We start from the raw sequence: 23,592 nt of genomic DNA, 5'->3' as shown, positions 1-23,592 counted from the left end.
CCCCCCCCCCCCCCCCCAAACTAATGTTCGATGTTACCCAATTCTTGAAAGTGCATAATAAATAGTGCCCATGACTTGTAGAACCCCTCCGAGCTTCCCCTCAGTTCGAACTTAACCTTCTCAAGGGTCAAGTATTCCAACAGGTCCCCCCGCCAGGCCAGGGCACTGGGTGGAGAGGCTGCTCTCCATCCCAGCAGGATCCGCCTTCAGGCGATCAACGAGGCGAAGGCTATGATATCTGCCTCCGCTCCAGTTTCCAACCCTGGCTGGTCCGACACCCCGAATATGGCCTCCTGGGGACCCGGGTCCAGTTTCACACGCACCACCTTGGAAATTACCCTAAACACCTCCTTCCAGTACTCCCCTAGCTTTGGACAGGACCAAAACATATGAACGTGATTCGCCCCCCCCCCCCCCCCCCCGCAATGCTCACACACATCCTCTACTCCTTCAAAAAAAAAATTGGCTCATCCTCGCCCTCGTGAGGTGCGCTCTATACACCACCTTCAGCTGCATCAGCCCCAACCTCGCAAAGGAGGTGGAGGCATTCACTCTCCGGAGCACCTCACACCAGACCCCCTCCTCTATAACCTCTCCCAGCTCTTCCTCCCACTTTGCTTTGATCCCTTCCAGTGGTGCCTTATCCTCTTCCAGAATAGCTCCGTACACCGCTGACACTGCCCCCTTCTCTAGTCCCCTTGTCGTCAACACCTCCTCCAGCAATGTGGAGGCCGGTTCCTCTGGGAAGCTCTGTATCTCCTTCCTGGCAAAATCCCGAACCTGCATGTACCTAAACTCTTCTCCCTGCTCTAGCCCATACTTCGCTTCCAGCTCCCTCAATCCTGCAACCCGACCCCGAAGAAACAAATCTTTTAGCGTCTTAATCCCCTTCTCTTCCCATTTCCGAAAACTTCCATCTCACCTCCCTGGCTCAAATCTGTGGTTCCCCCGAATCGGCATTTCCCTTGACCCCAAACCCAACCCCAAGTGTTGGCGAAACTGCCTCCAGATTCTCAATGAAGCTATTTTTACCGGACTCCCAGAATATTTCCCCGGAGCTATCGGGAGCGGCGCTGTTGCAAGTGCCTTCAGCCCCGACCCCCTACACAAACTCTCCTCCATTCTGACCCACTGAGAATCAACCCCTCTGCCCCAGCTCCGCACTTTCGCCGCCCAGTAGTAGTACAACAGGTTCGGGAGACCCAAACCCCCTGCCTGCCTTCCCCTCTGTAGCAGCACCTTTCTCACTCTGCCCACCTTCCCTCCCCATATGAATGAGGTAATCCTTCCCTCAATCTCCCTGAAAAGACTTTGGCAGGAAAATCGGTAGGCATTGAAAAATAAACAGGAATCGCGGCAACTCACATTCATTTTAACCGCCTGTACCCGACCCGCCAGTGACAGAGGAAGGCCTTCCCACCTTGCCAGATCGGCTCTCCCCACCAAACTAGTGATGTTGTACCTGCGAGGCCTCCCCCACTCCCGAGCAACCTGCGCCCCCAGATACCTAAAATGAGTCCCTGCTCTACGGAATGGCAGCCACCCCACCCCTGCCCCCACCCCCGGCCGAGACACCACAAAGTACTCACTCTTGTCCAGGTTCAACTTGTACCCAGAGAAAGACCCAAATACCCGCAGTAGCTCCAATATTCCTCCTATCGACGCACTCGGCTCCGACACATACAGCAGCAAGTCGTCAGCATATAAGGACACCCTATGCTCTATCCACCCCCCCCCGCACTATTCCTTTCCATGCTCCCGAACTTCTCAATGCGATGGCCAACGGCTCAATCGCAAGTGCAAACAGCAGGGGGGACATAGGACATCCCGGTCTCGTCCCACGGTGGAGAGAAAAGTATCTCGAACTGATATTATTTGTGCGGACACTCGCCTTCGGTTCCTTATATAACAGCTTTACACAGTTCACAAACCTTGGTCCAATCCCAAACCGCTCCAGCACTGCCATCAGGTACCCCCATTCTACCCGATCAAACGCATTCTCGGCGTCCAATGCCACAACTACCTGTTTCCTTTCTTTCCGCCGGTACCATAACAACGTTCAAAACCCTCAATGTTCGAAAACAGCTGCCTCCCTTTCACGAACCCCGTCTGATCCTCCCCTATCACCTTCGGAAGGCACTCCTCCAGCCTACCCGCCAGTACCTTCGCCAACACTTTTACGTCCACATTCAGCAGTGATACGGGCCAATACGACCCACACTCCGTTGGATCCTTATCTTTTTTTTTTAGTAACAGGGAAATCGATGCCTGCCCCAAGGTTTGCGGCAACACCCCTTTCTCTATCGCCTCCTCAAACATCCCCACCATCAGGGGTGTCAACCTATCCTTGAATTTTTTATAATATTCCACCGGAAACCCATCCGGCCTTCGCCGACTGCATCCTCCCAATCGCATCCTTTATCTCCTGCTCCACTATTGCTCCTTCTAATGTAGCCCTGTCCCCCTCCCCTAGCCTCGGGTACTCCAACCCATCGAGAAATTCCTGCATCTCACGGTCTCCTCCGAGTGGCTCTGACTTGTACAACCTCTCATAAAACTCCTCAAAAACCTTGTTAATCAGCACTGGGGCCACCACCAACTTCCCTGCCCTATCCTTCACCTGAAGAATTTCCCTTGCCGCTGCTTCCCTCCGGAGCTGACCTGCTAACATACGCCTTATCTCCATGTTCATAAACTGCACCCCTTGCTCGTCTCAGTTGGCGCACCGCCTTCCTGGTGGACAGTCGGTCGAAGCTCGCCTGTAGTTCTTTCCTCTTTTCCAGCTTCGCTGGGTCCCCATCTTCTGCATACCTCCTATCTACCTCCAACACCTCGTCTATTACCCTCTGCCGCTCCAACCTCTCCTCTTTATCCACCCTGGCCTTAAACAAAGTTACCTCATCTCTCACTACCGCCTTTAGAGCCTCCCAGAAGACTGCCTTCGACACCTCACCCGTACAATTGAAACCTACATATTCCTTAATTACCTTTTCAATTTTCTCACAGAACACTTGGTTCCCCAAAAGCCCCACATCCAGTTTCCACCCCGGTCTCTGCGCTGCCCTCTTCTCCAGCACCATATCCACCCAATGTGGAGCGTGATCTGACACTGCAATTGCAGAGTATTCCGACCCCTTGACTCCAGCCAGCAAAGCCTTCCCCACCACAAAAAAGTCGATCCGCGAGTATACCTTATGGACCGCTGAGAAAAACGAATACTCCCGTTCCCTTGGGTGCAGGAACCTCCAAGGGTCCACCCCTCCCATTTCCACCATTAGCCCAGCCAGCGCCTTCGCCCCCCCTGATGGGACCAGCGAGCGCGGCCGTGATCTGTCCAACCTTGGCTCCTGCACCAAGTTCCAGCCCCCCCCCCCTCCCCCACACAATCAACTCATGCGTGTCCAAGTCGGGGATAGCCCCAAACACCTTCCTCGCGAATCCCACATCGTCCCAATTGGGGCCGTATACATTTAACAGCGCCACTAATCTCCCCTCCAGTGCCCCGGTCACAATCACATATCTACCCCCCCTGATCTGCCACCACCTTCTCTATCTGGAAGCGTACCCTTTTGCTGACCAGCACCACTACCCCTCGAGCCCTTCCATCAAATCCGTCGTGAAACACTAGATTAACCCAGCCCTTTTTAAGTCTCACCTGGTCCTTCACCCTCAAGTGAGTCTCCTGCAGCATTGCTACATCGGCTTTCAAACTTGACCTCTTGACCGGACCTCCTAGCCTGCTCACGTTCCACGTGATTATCCTTACTGGGGGTCTCTCACCCCCCCCCCCCCCACCTTTCTTATCCACCATCACCATACCCCCCAGGCCCTGCCCCATAAGCCTGACCCGCCCCTGTCCATTGTTAACATCGAACCCCTTTCCCCCCCTCCCAAGAACCCACCCTACAAAAACATCCCCCAACATCCATCCCTCCACCCCCTCTTGCTCACCTCGTAGGCCCATTGAAGCCTGCTATCCAGGCTCCAACGTCCGCAGTCCTCCTCTCACCTCACCCCCGTTCACTAACTGACTGTAGTTAGCTAGCGCGGGTGGCTCCCCCCGCCAAGACCTCTCGCCCCCTTCCGCCCAGTCCCAGAGAAAGAAACACCAAAACAAACCCAACAATCCAACCCCTACAATTCACTAACATAACATTTAACCGTCGCAACACAGAACGCCATTAACTTGAACTCTGTAACAATGCAAAGAGAAGTAAATTTCAATACAAATTAGTAAAAAGAAAGTTGTAACATTTGTACATTGTCCAGCCGCTAAACACAGTCCACAGTCTCTCTTCCAGTTCCGCTCTTCACGTCGGTCCCAAGCCTTCTGCCCTCACGAACGCCTCAGCCGCCTCCGCTGTCTCAAAATAAAAGTCTTTGGCGTTATAGGTTACTCTCAACTTCGCCGGGTACACCACACCAAATCGCACCCCCTTGTTGTACAAAGCCGCCTTCACTCGCCCAAACGCCGCTCGTCTTTTTGCCAACTCCACCGTCCAGTCCTGATAGATCCGAACCGCAGTACCATCCCACACCACCTCACGCTTCTGCTTCGCCCAGCTTAATACTTTCTCCTTCATGCAAAACTTATGGAAGCAGATAATTACTGCCCTTGGCGGCTCGTTCACTTTGGGCTTCGGCCTTAATGACCGATGAGCTCGGTCTAGCTCGTACAGGGTGGGGCTTTCACCATCCCCATCAGCTCTGCCAACTTCTTAGCGAAGTATTGCGATGGCCTTGGGCCCTCTGTCCCTTCGGGCAAGCCCACAATTCTCAAATTGTGCCGCCTTGAGCGGTTTTCCAAGTCTTCCAGCTTTGCTGAGTCCTCTGTTAACTTCCACCACCCTCCGCAGCTCGTCCCCCATCGAGGTGACCTGGTCGCTGTGTCGTGTCACGGCCTCCTCCATCTTCTCGCCCTGCTCTCTCACCTCGGCCAATACCTTTGCCACCTCCACCCTCATTGGGCCGATTGCCTCCTCCAACAATGACCTCAACACGACCGCCATCTCTTTCCTCAGGACCTCCATGTGCCTCACCAAACGTTGTTCCAGCTCCACCACCATCACCTCGGTCATCTTCTCCACCGTAAGTAGTGCGGCCCCGCCTTGCAGTTTGGCTTCTGCCATCCTGTCAACACTTTTGCTCGTCTTCTCCTTTGGCGGCGAACCCGCGTTTCCTCCTTTCTTCGACGCTGCTTTTCGCATCCTTTAGCGGCTTATTGTTTTTTTATCTTCTTTCCTTTCTCCTCTCTCCACCTTCACCTTCCTGCCCTTCATCAATCTGACATTCTTCTTTTTTGAAAAAAAAACTTTTACCAAACTTCCTTAAATATTTTTTTCTTTCTTCTCTGCATTCACCTGGGATCAGGCTTCAACCTTCTTTCTTCCTCCTAGGTGGGAGCCATCCGTCGTGGAGCACCTTCCCTACATGATGCCCTGGCCTCGGGCCTGCCGCCTCGGCCTCCTCGTAGCTCCACCCCCGCTGCTCTGACCCGCCGGGTCCCGCGCCTCAGACCCCACCGCCCGACACCCGGGCTGGGTTCTTCGCCGGTTTTTAAACCGGCCCCGCTGGCTGCTCGTGGCGGCCCCAAAGGCCGACGATAGTTGTGGAGTGCGTGAGGACTCGGGGATTTCGCCGCGAATCGCGGCCACCGGCGGGAGCTCTCTTTTTTGCGCGAAAGATTGGAGTGTTGGGCAGAAAAATAGCAGATGGATTTCAATCCAGAAAAATGCGAGGTGATGCATTTTAGAAGATTAAATTCAGGTGTCAATTATACAGTAAATGGCAGAACTCTTAGGAGCATATTGACATACAGAGGGATCTGGGCGTTTAGGTCCATAGTTCCATGAAAGTGGCAATGCAGATGGATAAGATGGTCAAGAAGGCATATGGCATGCTTGCCTTCATCGGCCGGGGTATTGAGTACAAGAGATGGCAGCTCATGCAACAGTTGTATAAAACTTCAGTTCGGCCACATTTTAGAATATTGTGCGCAGTTCTGGTCGCCACACTACCATATGAACGTGGATGCTTCGAACAGAGTGCAAAGAAGGTTTACCATGATGTTGCCTGTTCAGGAGCGTGTTAGCAGAGGAGAGGTTGAATAAACTCAGATTATTTCCGTTGGAAAGATGGACGCTGAGGGCTGGTTGTGGTCTGTAAAATTACGAGAGATATAGACATGGTGAATAGTCAGAAGCTTTCCCCCAGGGTGGAAGACTCCATTACAAAGGGGTGCCAGTGAAGGTGGTGGAGGCAGGCACGATAGCAACGTTTAAGATGCATCTTGATAAGACACATGAAAAGGCGGGGAAATGGAGGGATACAGATCATTTGGGCAAAAAGTAGAAGGTTTAAATAAGGAATCTAGATCAGCGCTGGCTTGGTGGGTTTAAGGGCCTGTTCCTGTGCTGTAATGTTTTTTGTGCAATTAACAGCAAACATCATCACCTCTGGACTTATACTGGATAGTAGGTCTTGATGAATCAGTTGGAGATGTTAGGGCCTTGGACATTACCCCGAGGAGCTCCTGCAGCAATGACCAGCCTATTAAGCCTCCCATGAAGCACTGTTTTGAAATGCCTACCAGAGGCCTATATATCCTTTTCACCACCTGAATCAGTCATGCATGATTTACTTTTAACAAATTCACATGGACCTTCCTTCATTAATAATAATAATCGCTTGTCACAAGTAGGCTTCAATGAAGTTACTGTGAAATGCCCCTAGTCGCCACATTCCGGCGCCTGTTCGGGGAGGCCGGTACGGGAATTTAACCCACGCTGCTGACCTTGTTCTGCATTACAAGCCAGCTATTGAGCCCACTGTGCTAAACCAGCCCCTATGACATTCATTAATCCACATCTTTCCAAACAAAGTTTAATTTACCCCCAGTAACAGTTAGAAATAACTTACCCACTGATGTTAACAAGACAGGCCAAAGCTCCCTGGTTTAAACCCTCTCCCAGTTCTCAAATAGTGGTATAATCTTAGCAAACCTCCAGCTCTCTAGCACTTCTGTGTTCAACAAGGATTGAAGTATTTTGACCAATGCCTCTGCCAGTACCACAGTTGCTTCTTTCAGCAATCCAAATTGCACCTTTCTAGATCTAATGACTTAAGCCACTTTCAGTAACTATAATCTTTCAAATATGTCTCCTCCAACTATTATCCTGGCCCAGAACTTCACTTTCTTTTCTTAACATCACCATCGTATCATTTGCTTCCCCTGGGGAGAGAAGCAAAACACTAATTTAATATTTTCACCATATCATCTACCTCTGCCTAAAGATCTCCCTTGGTCATAGGTCAACCTTCCCCATTTACAATTTACACGTTAGTAAAATGTTTCCTAATATTTTCTGGTAACCTCCCATATTAACTTATCGATTTCTCTTATACATTCCTGAATCATATTGAATCTTGCACCTGACAAATGTCAAGACCCTTTGTGCTTTATTTTAAATTTTCATTGTTATCCAGGGAACATTAGTTTTGAATGTTCTTCAATGGACAATGTTTGGTTTTACCTGAACTCTTTCTTCCTCAAATGTCCTTCAATGCTTCATCCCAGAATTGTCTTTTCTAATCTACTTGCCTTGAATCCCTTCTTAAAAATCACGGAAACTCGCTCTTCGACAGTTGAGCATTTTTATTTTTGATATTTTCTGGTCTCTTTCCATAATTACCTTTTATTTTGCAGTTAATGCTATGTGATTTCTGATTGTAACATAATCAACTAGTCCTACTTCATTCCTTAGAACCAGATCTAAAGCTGCTGCTTTCCTTGCTGAACTGGAAACAACGATTGTAAAAATTCTCCTGTGCTATAACCAGAAATACTCCTCTTTACAAACACTTTTACCCAGTCTATATTAGGTTCCCTAATTTTATTCCATTGTTGATAAAAACACTTTTTAAAATTTGCCCACCTATTTCCTTGTTTGAAATTCTATTTAAAAACTTGGAATAATGAAAAAGCTCCCTGGCAGATTTGGTTCCAGAAAGATTTTGCAAATATTTTCCATTTAGACTGTATTGTCCTTTATCCATACTGCCAGGTCTCCTCCTCGTTTCCCTTCTCTATCATTCCTGAATACTTGGTAGCAAGAATATTGAGGACCCATTCCTGGCCATGTATATAGCAATTTGCACCTGTAGTTTTGTTGCACTACAGATAGTCGCATTTGTTATTCGCTTCAACCGGGATCCTGCCATTGTTTTGCAATACTTATTGCTATTAATATTTCTCTGCTCTACAATCTCATTCCTGCTCCTCAACAGTTTTCTGTGCCAGTCAACCGCTTAATTAAAACACTGGTCACAATTTGTACTAGGACAGTATTGGACTGGCTCAACAAGTCTTTTCCCATCTGTTATTTTTATTTATTTCATGCTGGGTTAACACCCTGGATGTCCATCTTTGGATCCCAGGTTCAAATCCAGTTCCAACATAAGGGACAAAATCCATTAGCTATATAGTCCATGTGGGCATTTTGAACATCGTTCTAAATAGATGTGACAATTAAAGTACAAAACTAAACTACACTGACCTTTGCTTAGAAAGGTCTTTCGTGGTTTCAGGAAATCATATTTTGACATATTGAAGGCTTATTAGGTTTACCTTCAATTTACACCTGACCATGTTAATCTGAACTGCTACTAAACTAAAAAAATTACCTTGCAGGAATATGTTGACGGCCCCAGCTTTCCAAATTTAATGTGATTATGAAGCGCTTATTCCACTTCAAAATACCCAGAAACATAAAAGGAAAATGTGCATTCCATGCATCTAGTAAAACAATTTACTATCACCAGTAAAGTCTTCGAACATTTGAATTGTGAGATCAGGGCAGACAGGCAATCAGGTCAGTGAATAGTTATGGTGTACAAGATCCAGGTTTTATCCCTGGTCTCCGCCCAAGTTAGAGCTGCCCTCAGTTAAATGAGGGAAGATTGGTGGGAGTTGGCACCCCGACCACTAATACATTCATTGGTGGAAGTTCACATGTATAGATGTGAGGAGAGGTCTAGCGAATTCAAGTATGATGCATTATATTTAAATATGCAACAGTGGTTCATGGTCAAAACTCTTGCATTCATGCCTTTACCATGAGAACTACCAGAATGAGACAAATTCCCACTATATTGCACCATAGCTAAGAATGCATGTCTTCAGAGGGTAAGAAATAAGAAAACAAATTGTTGCAACTTGAAATTCATGATTACGTTCTGCAAATCGAACACTAGTATGTCACCTTTTTAAAAATTAATTTATGGGATGTGGATGCCGCTGGCTAAGCAAGCATTTATTGCCCTTGAGAAGCTGCCTTCTTGAACCATTGCTGTCCCCAAGCTACAGGTACACTCGAGTGTGTAATTGAAAAGATGGAAAGATATGTCATTTGAAACATGGAAGTCTGGCACTACCTGATCCAAGAGTGCATGAGAGAATGTAGGGAAAAATCCCATGAAGGGTTAACAGCAGCTGCAGGAGGGGGCTGTGAAATGCAGATAGCCTTTGTCAAACAGGCAAACAAAACAGGCAGGTCTTTCAAGTCACAATCGAGTGAATTTTAGTATACAGCTAAAAGCAATGTTTCGCACCTTCTTGAAGTTAGGTAAGCAGATGGAAAAGAATGGATAAGGTTTTCAGTTGAATTAAGTGACAAATGTATAGGCGTGAAGTTCTACTGACACCAGGTGAATATGGGAAGCTGGAGACAACGTGTCTACGAGAACACAAATTAGACCCAAATCAAAGTCAAAATTATGAGCTGGGGGGACACAATTTGATAATAAAACTATAGAAATGACAGGAATCAAAAGTCACACCACTTTGAAATCAAAGCATTTTTGAACATCACAAAGGATACAATGTAATCAGAGATCTATGAGATGAGGTCATGCTCAAAATGAATACTTAGTTGTGTCAGATTAAAGGTACCTTTTATAATCCAAGTGAAATAAAAGTTGCTTTATAGTAATGTCATAAAAACTTAATAGCTGCAGGAAGGGAGATATAAACCCGAAGAAAGGGGACAGCCAGCAGTCAGCTCTCATAGCTCGGTGACATGGGAAAGATAGAGCATAACAACTGAGCAGAACAGTGAATCCATCTGAGGAAGACCAAAAGCTAAAGAGAAGTGATTGTCATGGTGGAATTGAAGGTCTCTTCAACCAACCAGGAGAATCCAGAAGCAAGATCTTTTTACTTTTCTGTAAAGTAATTGCATCTTTTAAAAGAAAAAATATAATAAAATAACAAAAGTTTTAACCTGAAACAGTGGTCATTACAAAAAGTCTTCTTTACTTAGCAACGCAGGATCCAGGATCGATGCTACTAAGTGATAAGTAGATAAAATTCTTCTGTGAAGATATGGGTTATACCGGGAGATAACTTGAAAATATAGTTTGACTTGAATAGCACCCACCTAAGCCTGCATAGGAGTCAGGGAGTGAGAATCCCTGTTCACCATTTAGAATATCAACCCTTTTTGGGAGAGGGGGAATTCTAAGAATAGTGGTGAGTTTTTAAACTTCAAGTGCTGTTAGAGAGGGAGTTTTTCTACAGGACAAAAAACAATCAATCAGATTTTTTTATTCTTACACCAGTGCCCCCAAAATATCCTTCTCCAAGAAACTTTTTGAGATTTAACCACAAGTCTTAAACTGACAAACTGAAGTTTAGTGCTAGATATTGATACAATTACCCTTTTCTTACCAGTAACATTTATTTTACCTGGCCACACATCAACTATTTCAAATAGCCAGGTGATTTGTGAGCAGAAGGTGGGTAGGTTTAGCATCTTAGCAAAAACCATATCCTCACATTTTCATGAACAGGGTTGCGTTTAAAGTTTGCCCAAAATGAGACTTTTCAAAAAAAAAGTTAGAGAATGCAGAAAACTCATTAACCTGTGCCTCTTAAAAGTATTCAAAAATTCTCAGAACAAAAGTATTTTAACAGATCTACGTTGTGGTCTCTGCCTTGGATCAATTATTCTTTCGTGCTAATGCTCGACGCCAGTCTGATTCCTTGACAAGAGCTTTTCTTCACCCAAGACCTTAAATAAGGAAGACACGGATCTGGCCTGTTTTCACAAGGCGTCTCCATGTATATTGGCTATATACTCAGCATACACACAAAAAAAGTTATCCTCATATAACGTGTGTTGTTCTCGCTTCCTGGAACTTATCCGGAGCTGCACGAACAGTATTGCTTCCTTCATTCTCCCACTCTGAAGTGCAGGTCAGATCTCAGGCTTCGTTTGTAACGATCAAATAATGTCGGCCCCACTCACTCGCAGAAAGATTACTTCATCATTCAGTAAGGGAGCCTGCACCAATTTTACTCCCCTTCTAACTTTCTCACCTGTGCTGTCAGTCACACCGCCGACCGACGCCGCCATGTTCTCGTTCCAGGTGCAGCTCCCGCCAGGCCGCTTTCTCTTTCGGGGCGGCTTTTAATCAGGTCTCGCTTGCCTCACTGTCCCAATTAATCGATGGCTGTCACAAGGCCCGGGGCCGCGATGTTTGTGTGGCAGTCCTGGTCTTTTCCCCGCGAACTGTTACGGTAGTCACATATCAACTGTTGAATTAATTTGCCGCCACGGTTTCTTGTTAGCAGCCCGGTAGGGAAAGTGCCTTGTCGTCGTGGTGGCCGTATCCCCCGCCCGCTCGTTCGGCTCGCTGCCCGCTCGGTCCTTCTTCCCTGCAGATGGCGGACGGAATAAGGAGAACTCTAATTGGAACTATTTTCACATCAAAGAGTCTACCTACTCATAAAAATAACCCCATTCGAATAAAAAATTCCACGAATTCCGCCGATAGTCGGGTGCATTTTATATCTTCGTTAAGATTTCACCATATGCCTTCTCTTGTTTTTACAAATTCGGATTTTGTTTCAAATTTCGTAAGCTTTTCGCGGAAGCGCCGGACATTGAAGCGCGAATCCCACTCATCATTGCTTCACACGGAATATCACTGCGCGACAGCATTGCGGCGGCCACGGGGAGAAACGCATGCGCAAACAAAACCGATTGTGTGGAAAGGTCGAGAACATTCACGTGGGCGGCCGTGGCCATTTTAGAGTTGAAGGTAGTTCAGTGAGGGCCAGATGTCAATAAAGCAAGAAGTAAATTCGAAATGGATAAAACAAACCGGTGTTTTATTGTGAAATTGTTTATGATCATTAAGAAATAATACATGCAACTCATGGTTCTTGCACTGGTCAATGCGGTAGGTCAAGATATAAACGTGTGGCTAAAGCGTTGATTGAAGGACATTATAGAAAGGATATTGAGGTTTGACAAATGAGCTAGTTTACCAGTATAAAGATACATAAATATGAAAAATAATTTGAAAATTAGGTTATATGTAAGTGAGAAATGACTATTTACCTTGGGTATGAGACTGCAATTACAAGGGTTAAAGACTTCAGATCGAATTTCCGCAGATAATCGACTTCTGTGCCAGTGTCACTGTAACTTCAGAAGTGTGGGGGAAAGAATGAAAGAACAGGAGAGGCAAATGGTAAAATGGGTGAATCCAGTCAATTGTGAGTGGCAGCACAGTGGTTAGCACAGTTGCTTCACAGCTCCAGGGTCCCAGGTTCAATTACCGGCTTGGGTCACTGTACGGAGTCTGCACGTTCTCCACGTGTCTGCGTGGGTTTCCTCCCACAGTCCAAAGATGGGCAGGTTAGGTGGATTGGCTATGCTAAATTGTTCTTAGTGTTAGATGGGGTTACTGGATTATGGGGATAGGGTGATCTTTCCATGGGCCTGTGCAGACTCGATGGGCCAAATGGCCTTCTGCACTGTGAGTTCTATGATCTGTGACTTCAAGTAGCGGCCATGCAGTGCCACAGGGCGGCTCCTGCTTGAACCCCTTTTTTTTTGGCCCTTTCCTCCTGTTTTTGGGGTAGATTAGGCAGAAAAGTAGAGGGGAGAGTGTTCTCCGCTGGATGGACGTGTTTATGGGCTATCAGGCCCGGCTGAAGACAATGAAAGACCTGCCAAAAGAGTTGGAGGAGACTCGTGGCGCAGTTCCAATTATGGCAGGAAAACTGCAGATGGAGCAATTGATGGGCCTCATCAAAGAAGAATTTCAGCAGCAAAGGAAGGTGCGGCAGAGTGACTGGTTGAAGGCAATTTAGGGGGCAGCAGGCCTTGAAACACGGGGCAACAATCCGGAAGTAGTGTCCGACCAGAGTGACCGTATTATATCTTTGGAGGCGGAGATGATGATCCTGGGTAATCTGCAAGTCGCTGTGAAGGTGGAGGTTCAGGAGAATAGGTCCAGGTGACAAAACCTGAGGATTGTGGGTCTGCCAGAGGAAGTCGAGAGAATGAGCGCCACAAACTATGTCACGAGGATATTGGCCATGTTGGAGGAGAAATGTTGGACAAGGCCCCCAAGGTGGACCGGGGCCCATAGGTCATTGAGGCAGTAGCTGAGAGCTGGGGTGCGAGCAGTAATTGTGCAGATGCACAGGTTTCTGGACCAAAAGAAGATCCTGAGGTGGGCCAAGACAAAATGAGTCTGTGAATGGGAGGGGCATGGGAGCGGAGCTGGCTCAGATGCAAGTGGGGTTCAACAAAGCCAAGGCAGTGCAGTACCGGCGACAGATTCGATTTTGGGTATTGTACCTGGCCAGACTTTGGGCAACCTATGATGGCCTGGACTATTATTTTGGGACACCGGAGGTGGCAAATTATTTTATCAGGGATCATAGCTGGGCGACAGCTGAATGGTGACTTGGGATGGAGAAGTTAAATCTGCGAAAGTTGGGTTTTGTTATTGTTTGCCAATATGGGGGGAAGGGGGGAGGAGTTAAGAAGGTGTAAATTTGTAAAGGAGCAATTGCTCCCCCCAACTACTTTTCTTGGGAGGTCTTTCGTGTTTTTTTGACGCTTTGATTTTGTACGGGCTGTATTTTTGGGGTTGTGTGGGGGGAGGATTCGGGGAGTGTCGGAGAGGGCCTTCGGGCAGGAGTCGCCACCCTAGTGAGCAATGGTAATGAACAGAAGTGCAGCGGGGAGGGATGGAGGCTGCAAAGATTGTGACATGGAGTGTCCATGGGCTTAATGGGCCGGTCAATAGGTCCCCTCCCGGGTGTTCGCACACCTGAAGAGCCGGAGGGTTCGCACACCTGAAGATCCTGGGGGTAGAAGTGATTTTCGTGGAGGAGACACCTCCACGTGAAAGATCAGATGAGGCGGAGGAAGGGATGAGTGGGAAAAATCAAAGGGGGTGGCTATTTTGTTGAGCAAGAACACGGTTTACAGGGGCCAAGGAGGTGCGGAATCGGGGGGTGGGGGGGGGGTAGTAATGTGACCGAGTGGGGTGTTAGAGGGGACGCCGATGGTGTTGGTAAACATTTATGCGCCTATTTGGGATGATGGTTTTGTAAAGAGGTTACTGGGAGCGATTCCAGACTTGGATACTTACCAGTTGATCATGATGTTTCAATTGTGTAATGGAGCCGAGGTTGGATAGGTCGAGCCCTAAGTCAATGGGAGGTTGAGGATTGTGAAAGAGCTGGCAGGGTTCATGAAAAGGATGTGGATGGTGGATCCGTGGAGGTTTGGGAACCCGGAAGGGAGGAGTACTCCTCGCATGTGTATAGGGTGTATTCTGTGTTTGCTTTTTCCGTGGTGAGGTGGGCGGTGCTGATGGGGATGGTAGGGACGGAATATACAAAGATTGTGATCTCAGACCATGCACCACACTGGTTAGATGTGTAGCTTTGTTTGGGACAGGTTCAGAGGACAGGGTGGAGGTTGGACTCGGGACTTTTGACTGACAAGGAGTTTTGTGGGAGGGTGAAAGTCCAGCGAATTGCATTTTGTAACGTGATATCAGATATAAAGAGCATGGAAATGAAAGGCCATTCAACATGACAGATTAACTGTTTCTGTCTCTGGCAGGGTTCATTAAGCTGGAGAGGATAAAGTTTGCCTTGCGAGGGTCTGTGCAAGGGTTCTCCAGGCAGTGGCAACCGTTCCTAGACTATCTCGCGGAGCGTTAGGAGGAGGTCAGCAGCAGCAGCAGCAGCAGCCCGGGGGGGGGGGGAGGGGGCATTTCTTTTGGGGTGGCGTTTGGGTGAAGGTGTTTTTTTTTTCTCCCTATTTTGTCCTTTTAAATGTTATATGGGGAATTATTGTATATGGGGGAAATCCAATGTATAATTTCTGATTGCTGTGTTTTTGCTTTTTTCTTGTTGAGGGGTTTTGTTGAAAATTTGTTGGAAAATTTGAATAAATATATATATATATTTTTATAAAACTTTCTGTCTCTCCTGACGCTGCCAAATCTGCTCAGTATTTCCAGCATTTTCTTAAAGTTATTTATAATAATATAATAAATCTTTATTATTGTCACAAGTGGGCTTACATTAACACTGCAATGAAGTTACACTGAAAATCCCCCAGTTGCCACACTGTGACGCTTGTTCGGGTACACTGAAGGAGAATTCAGAATGTCCAATTCACCCAACATCAGGTCTTTCGGGACTTGTGGGAGGAAACCGCAGCACCTGCTGGAAACCCACGCAGACACGGGGACAACGTGCAGACTCCGCACAGTGACCCCAAGCGCGAATCGAACCTGGGACTCTGGTGCTGTGAAGCAACAGTGCTAACCACTGTACTACCGTACCGTTACGATACTAAGACCACCATTTTACCCGAGTACATGCAGAGCAATCCAGTAATCATCCCTTGTTTGATGACAGCAGCTACGCAAGTTTATTTCCTTCAAGATCCACTCAGTTCCCTTTTGAAAACATTGTTTCCATGTCCTCCACTCTCATGAGCAGTGTGTTCCAGGTCATCACCACTCACTGCATTAAAAAGGTTCTTCCTCACATTCCTCCTGTATCTCTTGCCTAAAATCTTAAATTGATATCCCGGGTCAGAGTATTTCCTTGTAACCAAAGATAATTGAATTGAAAGACTTTCATTCCCATTAAATCGTGCCCAGAATCCTGTTTTGGGAGTGTTTAGCGGTATATTTCCCGGCGCTAGGAGCGCCAAGAACGATCCCTCTATTAAACGAGAATCTGCTTCATTTTTGGGCCTCGGTGAGGAATGCCCCGCTGAGGCAGCACAGACTCATTTCATGCATTACGAGCTAAGCTCATTCGTGCAGGAATAAATCGAGGTGTCATTTAAAAATGATCTCTGGGACTTCCAGGTGCGGCTTTGCAGAGCTAGGTCGCATGTTCGATAGCTCCCGCTTGGAACAGACTTTTGGGCTCTTTACAGGGCCCCCACGGCATTTGTTTGACATTTCCCGGTGGGAAGAAGACTGCAACATTCCCCCGACAGTGTCCCCCAGGAATGGTATGTCTCTTGGTTACCAGACCCGGCAGAAACAGTAAAGAATTTGGCGGTAACTGCAGGATAAACAGAGCCTCTTCCAGCATGCAGGCAGGGGAAGGGCAAGCTTAAAGCTGCAAGCTGACTTGAGGGCCTTTATTAAAGGTGAATTCTAGCAGCAGAGGGAACAACTGTGAAAAGATCTACCAAGGCCACTGAAGAAGCGGGGACGAGGCTTCCGGTGGCGGCCATGGAGGAGTAGGTCGCGCATTCGGCAGCTTCCGTCTGAAATGGACTCTCAGACCTTTTTCAGGAGTATCCACAGACTTGTTGGGGCAGATTGGTGAAGTGAACACTGCCACCAAAAGGATTCCCTCTCGAGACATCTGGTTGCGGCTATGGGGAGCTAAGTCGCACATTCGGCGGCTCCCGCAAAAACGGACTTTTGGGCTCTTTCCAGGGCCACAAGGGGACTTTTTTGACGTTTCCCGGTGTGGGAAGGAGTTAATAATAGCTCCCCGTCAGTATATGGCTTTAACTAGGAGCGGGGCGACACAAAAGGTGGTAGTGGACCAGACGAAGGGAGGGAAGGAGGACAAAATGGTGGCAGGCGGAGACCAGGCAGCGTGGAGGCAGTGGGCGGAGGAGCAACAGGAGGGTATCCAGCGCTGCATCAGAGAGATTAAAACGTACCTGCTAGAGCCGATGAAGGCTTCTATTGATAAGCTGCTGGAGACACAGACGGCCCAGGGTGTGGCGATCCGAGAGGCTCGACAAAAGATCTCTGACAATGAGGACGAGATCTTAGGCCTGGCGGTAAAGTTGGAGACGCATGAGGCGTGCCACAAGAAATGGCAGGAGCGATTCGAGGAGATGGAGAATCGGTCGAGGCGGAAGAATCTGCGGATCCTGGGCCTCCCGGAGGGGCTAGAGGGGCCGGACGTGGGGGCCTATGTGGTCAGCATGTTGAACTCGCTGATGGGAGTGGGGTCCTTCCAGGGGCCCCTGGAGCTGGAAGGGGCCCATAGAGTGTTGGCGAGGAGGCCCAAGGCTAACGAGCCTCCGCGGGCGGTGCTGGTAAGGTTCCATCGGTTCGTCGATCGGGAGTGTGTGCTCAGGTGGGCCAAGAAGGAGAGGAGCAGCAGGTGGGAGAACGCGGAGGTTCGGATATATCAGGACTGGAGTGCGGAGGTGGCGAAGAGGAGGGCCGGGTACAATCGAGCGAAGGCGGTGCTGCACAGGAAGGGGGTGAAGTTTGGCATGTTGCAGCCGGCGCGACTGTGGGTTACCTACAAGGACCGGCACCATTATTTTGAGTCTCCGGAGGAGGCGTGGACCTTTGTTCAGGCCGAGAAGCTGGACACAGACTGAGGGTCGGGATGGGCAATTGGGGACTGCGGTGGATATGTTATGCCTATTTTTGGTTCGGGAGGAGGGGGGGGGGGCCTTTGCATTGTTTTGGGTTTCCTTTTCTCTGTGTTTTTCTCTTTCGGGTTGGGGAGGGTGGATGGGGCGGGTTGGGCACTGTTTTGGTTGGTGGCGGGGCCTGGTAGGTGGAGAGTACGGGCTTTTTTCCCGTGCCGAAGACTGGGGCGGCGGGGCCGGGGCGGGGAAGCGAGGATTGTTTCCCGCGCTTAGAACGGAGGGGGGAGGGGGAGCGCCTGTGGTTGGGGAGCGGGAGAGGAGGGTGTGCCACACAATGGGAGGAGTCGAAGAGGAGGCGGGAGTGGCCGGGGTCAGCAGGAGTCAGCTGACTTGCGGAAGTGCAATGGGGGGAGTAAACCAGCTAGGATGGCAAGCCGGATGCTGGCGCATCAGCTTCGGAAGCGGGACACAGCTAGGGAGATCGGGGAAGTTAAGAACAGGGGAGGGAGCGTGGTGTGGAGTGGGGTTGGCATCAATGGGGTCTTCAGGGACGTCTACGAGGAATTGTACCAATCCGAGCCCCCACGGGAGGAGGGAGGGATGGGCCATTTCCTGGACCAATTGAGGTTTGCAAAGGTGGAAGAGGGTCTGGTGGCAGGACTGGGGGCCCCGATTGGGCTGGAGGAGCTGATCAAAGGGATAGGAAGCATGCAGGCGGGGACCGGATGGTTTCCCGGTCGAGTTCTATAAATATATATGGGCCTGTTGGGCCAGCTGTTAGTTAAGACCTTTAATGAGGCAAGGGAGGGGGGCGGCTTTACCCCCGACGATGTCCCAGGCACTGATCTCCTTGATCCTGAAGCGGGACAAGGATCCCCTGCAATGTGGGTCTTACAGACCAATTTCCTTGCTAAATGTAGATGCCAAGGTGCTGGCGAAGGTCTTAGCCACGAGGATTGAGGATTGTGTGCCGCAGGTCATCCATGAAGACCAGATGGGGTTTGTGAAGGGGAGACAGTTGAACGCGAATGTGCGGAGGCTTTTGAACGTTATCATGATGCCGGCGAGGGAGGGGGAGGCGGAGATAATGGTGGCGATGGACGCTGAGAAAGCCTTCGATAGGGTAGAGTGGGGGTACCTGTGGGAGGTGCTGAAGAGGTTCGGGTTTGGGGAGGGGTTTGTCAGGTGGGTTAGGCTGTTGTATGAGGTCCCGATGGAGAGTGTGGCCACAAATAGGAGGAGGTCCGAGTACTTTCGGTTGCACCGAGGGACGAGACAGGGGTGTCCCCTGTCCCCCCTGCTCTTCGCACTGGCGATTGAACCCCTGGCTATGGCACTGAGATAGTCGAGGAACTGGAGGGGGTTGGTGCGGGGTGTGGAGGAGCATAGGGTGTCGCTTTATGCGGACGACCTGCTGCTGTATGTGGCGGACCCGGTGGGAGGAATGCCAGAGGTAATAAGGATCCTTAGGGAATTCGGGGACATTTCGGGGTACAAGCTCAATATGGGGAAGAGCGAGCTGTTCGTAGTTCAGCTAGGGGACCAGGAGAGGGGAATTGGCGAGCTCCCACTAAAAAGGGCGGACAGGAGCTTCAGATATGTGGGGGTCCAGGTGACCAGGAGCTGGGGGGCCCTGCATAGGCTTAACTTTACAAGGCTGGTGGAGCAAATGGAGGAGGAGTTCAAGAGGTGGGACGCGTTGCCGCTGCCCTTGGTGGGTAGGGTGCAGTCAATCAAAATGACGGTGCTCCCAAGGTTTTTGTTCCTGTTCCAGAGCCTCCCCATGTTTATCCTGAAGGCTTTTTTCAGGCGGGTTAACAGGAGTATAATGGGGTTTGTGTGGGCGCGAGGGACTCCGAGGGTGAGAAGGGTGTTCCTGGAGCGGAGTAGAGATAGGGGGGGGGGATGGCGCTGCCCAACCTCTGTGGGTACTACTGAGCCGCCAATGCAACAATGGTGCGCAAGTGGGTGATGGAGGGGGAGGGGGCTGCATGGAAGAGGCTGGAGACGGCGTCCTGTGTGGGTACGAGTCTGGGGGCACTGGCAACGGCGCCGCTGCCGCTCCCTCCAAGGAGGTATACCACGAGCCTGGTGGTGGTGGCGGCCCTCAAAATTTGGGGGCAGTGGAGCGGGATAGGGGGGGAAGTTGGGGCCTCGGCGTGGACCCCATTACGGGGGAACCACTGGTTCGCCCCAGGAAGAACAGGTGGAGGATTTTCGGGGTGGCACAGGGCAGGGATACGAAAGTTGGGGGACCTGTTTGTGGACGGGAAGTTTGCGAGCTTGGGTGAGCTGGAGGAGAAGTACGGGCTCCCCCCAGGGAACACCTTCAGGTACTTACAGGTAAGGGCGTTTGCCAGACGGCAGGTGGTGGACTTCCCGTGGCTACTGCCACACACAGGACAGGACAGGGTGCTCTCAGGGGGGTGGGAAGGAGTGGGGAAGATCTCGGAAACTTACCAGGTGATGCAGGAGGCCTCGGGGGTGGAGTTGAAAGGTAAGTAGGAGGAGTTGGGAGAGGAGATCCAAGAGGGGATGTGGGCAGATGCCCTAGGTAGGGTGAATTCTTCCTCTTCATGTGCGAGCCTCAGCCTCATACAGTTTAAGGTGCTGCACAGGGCACACATGACCAGGACAAGGATGAGCCGGTTCTTTGGGGGTGAGGACAGGTGTGTTCGGTGCTCAGTGCAGCCAGTTAAAATGGCGAACTCCCGATTTAGAATGGCCAACCCCGATTTAAAATGGCGAACGGAAAAGGCTGATGGGAAAATCAGCCAACAGGACTAAAAACAAGCAGCTGCAGGTAAAACTGTGTATTCCCCTCTGGGGAGGCCAGACAGAATCGATACCTGCAGCCATCAGCATCACAAAACACCAGCCATCTGAATATTAATTAGCAATCCCCGGGAACAATGTGCAACAAATTAGACACACAAAGCCAACCCAGACTTTTCAGCGCCAGCAGGAGCCTACACAAAGAGAGGTGAACGACCACCCCAAAACCACCCATCGATCAAGGAATCGCTCCAGCATTGGAGAATATCGAACGAAGTGATTGGGACGAAGTCCAATCACTTGGAACCAGGTACAGGGTCTGCCCCAAAAGGCGGGAAGCCCCTGGGGACTATAAGAATAGAGTCCCAAGTTCAAATCGACCCTTCTCCATCCTTCCGCACCCTTCGAGACCCTTCTGCTGACCTTCTGCAACAGCCGCTAAAATCGTAAGTCTTACTTGAACGCTCGCTACGTTGTAGGAAGTAGCTGAGAAGTAGAATTAATGTATAAGTATTGATTACTGTATATAATAAATGTGCGTTGATTTAACTCTTACTAAGCGATGTGTTGGATTATTGATCATTACTCGGACTTGAACCACGTGGCGGTATCAGAAAGATACCTGGCGACTCAAGAGCAAAGGTGATAGAACAAGAGCAATTAAACTAAGGCTAAAACGAGCAACAACAGGGAGCCCAGCAAATCACACCCATATGTTCTGGGCATGTCCAGCGCTGGAGGAATTTTGGAAGGGCGTAGCGAGGACGGTGTCGAGTGTGGTAGGATCCAGGGTCAGACCGGGCTGGGGGCTCGCAATATTTGGGGTGGCAGAGGAACCAGGAGTGCAGGAGGCGAAAGAGGCCGGAATTCTGGCCTTTGCGTCCCTGGTAGCCCGGCGAAGGATTCTCCTTCAGTGGAAAGATGCGAGGCCCCAAGCGTGGAATCCTGGATCAGCGATATGGCAGGGTTCATTAAATTGGAGAGGGTGAAATTCGCCTTGAGAGGGTGGGTCCGAGGGTTCTTTAGGCGGTGGCAACCGTTCTTAGACTTTCTGGCAGAACGATAGACATTGGTCAATGGCAGCAGCAGCGCGGGGTGGGGGGGGGGGGGGGGAAGTTACTTTATTTTTGTTTATGTTATTTACACTGGAGGGGGTGTATACACCTGTTGTGTTAAGTCGGGGTGTTAATGTTAATTTATTATTTATGTACGGGGGGGGGGGGGGGTTTGGGGGGTTGCTTTTTTAGATTGTGTTTTGTACTTAACCCTGTTTGAGTTCTTTTTTCTTTCTCATTTTGTTATTGATATTTTATGAAAACCTTTAATAAAAATTATTTTTTAAATGATCTCTGGACCCCCCCCCCCCCACTTACCATTTAGGAGGTTCTCGAGCCCAACTCTTAAGGGCAGCTCGGGGCCGATCCCTGGTATGGACAACATGTCACCATGGCACCGTGGTACTGCCACAGTTTCCGGGTGGCATTAGGAGTGGGCCTAGGTGTGGTGCTCTTTCAGAGGGTCAATGCAGACACGATGGGCCTCTCCTTCTGCACTGTAGTGATTCTACACAGGGTGCATACACAACACAACAGTACCATCAGCATGAAATGGTTGGTACCGAAGTTGGAATTTTTGTATTGACATAGCTGAATCAAGGCATACCAAGCCCAATGTAACCTCTTCCCAAAATAAATGACAGGTTACTTTTTGTGTCTCACATCAACAAAAAATAACTACTCACATCTATTTCCAAATGCCATTTTGCTCTGAACTATTTAGCTACACTGTTTTTCACTGGTGCTTTTACCCAAATGTACAAACATGACATTTGGTACAACAAAAGGTAATGGGGTAAAGTCATGACACGTAATACAGGTTCAAATTACCCTGGAGTGACAATACAAATGAGCTCGAACAGGAATTGAAATAGTCAATATTGTAAAGCAACTGGAATAGATCAAATTAAAACTGTCACCTGAAATCAGAAGGCCATATTTTCTTCACATTTGCTGAGGACATTCAACACAGACATGAATAAAAAGAAAAATATCCAATACCAGAAATCTGACAAAAATACAGTTCCAGAACTACAGGTCAAACAGCAAAAATGGCTTCATGTTTCAGATAGAATTTTAGCACAGCAGTCTTGTTGACTTGTACCATAATTTAATATTGCAGGAAGCAATCATTTAAGAAATTATAGACAGTAGATTTAAATAATATATACAGTTAAATAATTCTTTGTGATTCAGACACGTCTGTTCTCCAAATGCAAGTTTATTACTCGATGCCGATAGTGTAGTAACTATTGTGGTTATATAATAGAATAGCCGACTCCTGTTCTTGTAAAGGCACACCGTAAGTTCATGTTCCAAAGGCACGTCAGCGATTAGGATGTATTTAGTTAACAAGATATATATAAATTATAGATACTACAATTAAAGAATGTATCTTGGTCGTAAACAGGGGAAAGAGTCCAAAGTTAAAGTCCAGCGGTTCCCTGCTGGGATAAGTTAATTTGTAAATAGGGTAGAGTCAGACTGCAGCAATGATGAACAAATGCCCAGGTTCTGAGCATTCGGGCAGCACGGTAGCACAAGTGGGTAACACTGTGGCTTCACAGTCCCAGGTTCAATTCCCTGCTGGGTCAGTCTTTGCAGAGTCTGCACGTTCTCCCAGTGTCTGCGTGGGTTTCCTCTGGGTGCTCCGGTTTCCTCCCACAGTCCAAAGACGTGCAGGTTAGGTGAATTGGCCATGATAAATTGCCCTTGGTGACCAACGGTTAGGAGGGGTTATTGGGTCGGTGTAGACTCAATGGGCCGAATCGCCTACTTCTGCACTGTATGTTCTCTGTACAGTTGTGGAGGGTGAATGCGTCCTTAAGGTGTCCCATTGAAATTGGAAAATGGAGGCTGTATGGAGAATTGACAATGAGCCAACATAGGTTAAACCAGGAGTCCAAAGGAGGTAACTAATGGTTTTAATACTTAGTATTGCACACCAGCACATCCAATATAACAATTGAAGAAAGAATATAATCAGTAGCAAATTGAAGAAAGCAGTAAAACATAAGGAGGCAATGGTGTAGAATTTGTGAGGTCATGTGGCACAGCAATAGCATCCC

The 23,592-nt window shown here is 48.7% G+C and overlaps 1 protein-coding gene across 6 annotated transcripts in view; it reads right to left on the bottom strand.

The window, feature by feature from the left end:
• Window positions 1–11,956, bottom strand: part of LOC140421098 (UDP-N-acetylglucosamine--peptide N-acetylglucosaminyltransferase 110 kDa subunit) — a 163,640-nt gene extending 151,684 nt beyond the window's left edge. For 2 of the 6 annotated variants that reach the window (XR_011946669.1, XR_011946670.1), the window contains exon 1: window positions 11,378–11,955. Coding sequence is in view for 4 of the 6 variants with exons in the window: in XM_072505472.1 (XP_072361573.1) it covers window positions 11,378–11,414 (37 nt within the window). In the remaining 2 variants the exon portion in view is untranslated. Of the gene's footprint in view, window positions 1–11,377 lie in introns of all 6 variants that reach the window. The other 4 variants (XM_072505472.1, XM_072505473.1, XM_072505470.1 and 1 more) reach the window with 2 other exon arrangements.
• Between the last annotated feature and the right edge of the window lie 11,636 nt (window positions 11,957–23,592).

This window comes from Scyliorhinus torazame, chromosome 5, assembly GCF_047496885.1.
Source record: "Scyliorhinus torazame isolate Kashiwa2021f chromosome 5, sScyTor2.1, whole genome shotgun sequence".
NCBI classification, from domain to species: Eukaryota; Metazoa; Chordata; class Chondrichthyes; order Carcharhiniformes; family Scyliorhinidae; genus Scyliorhinus; species Scyliorhinus torazame.
This window is presented reverse-complemented; position numbering and strand designations above follow the sequence as displayed.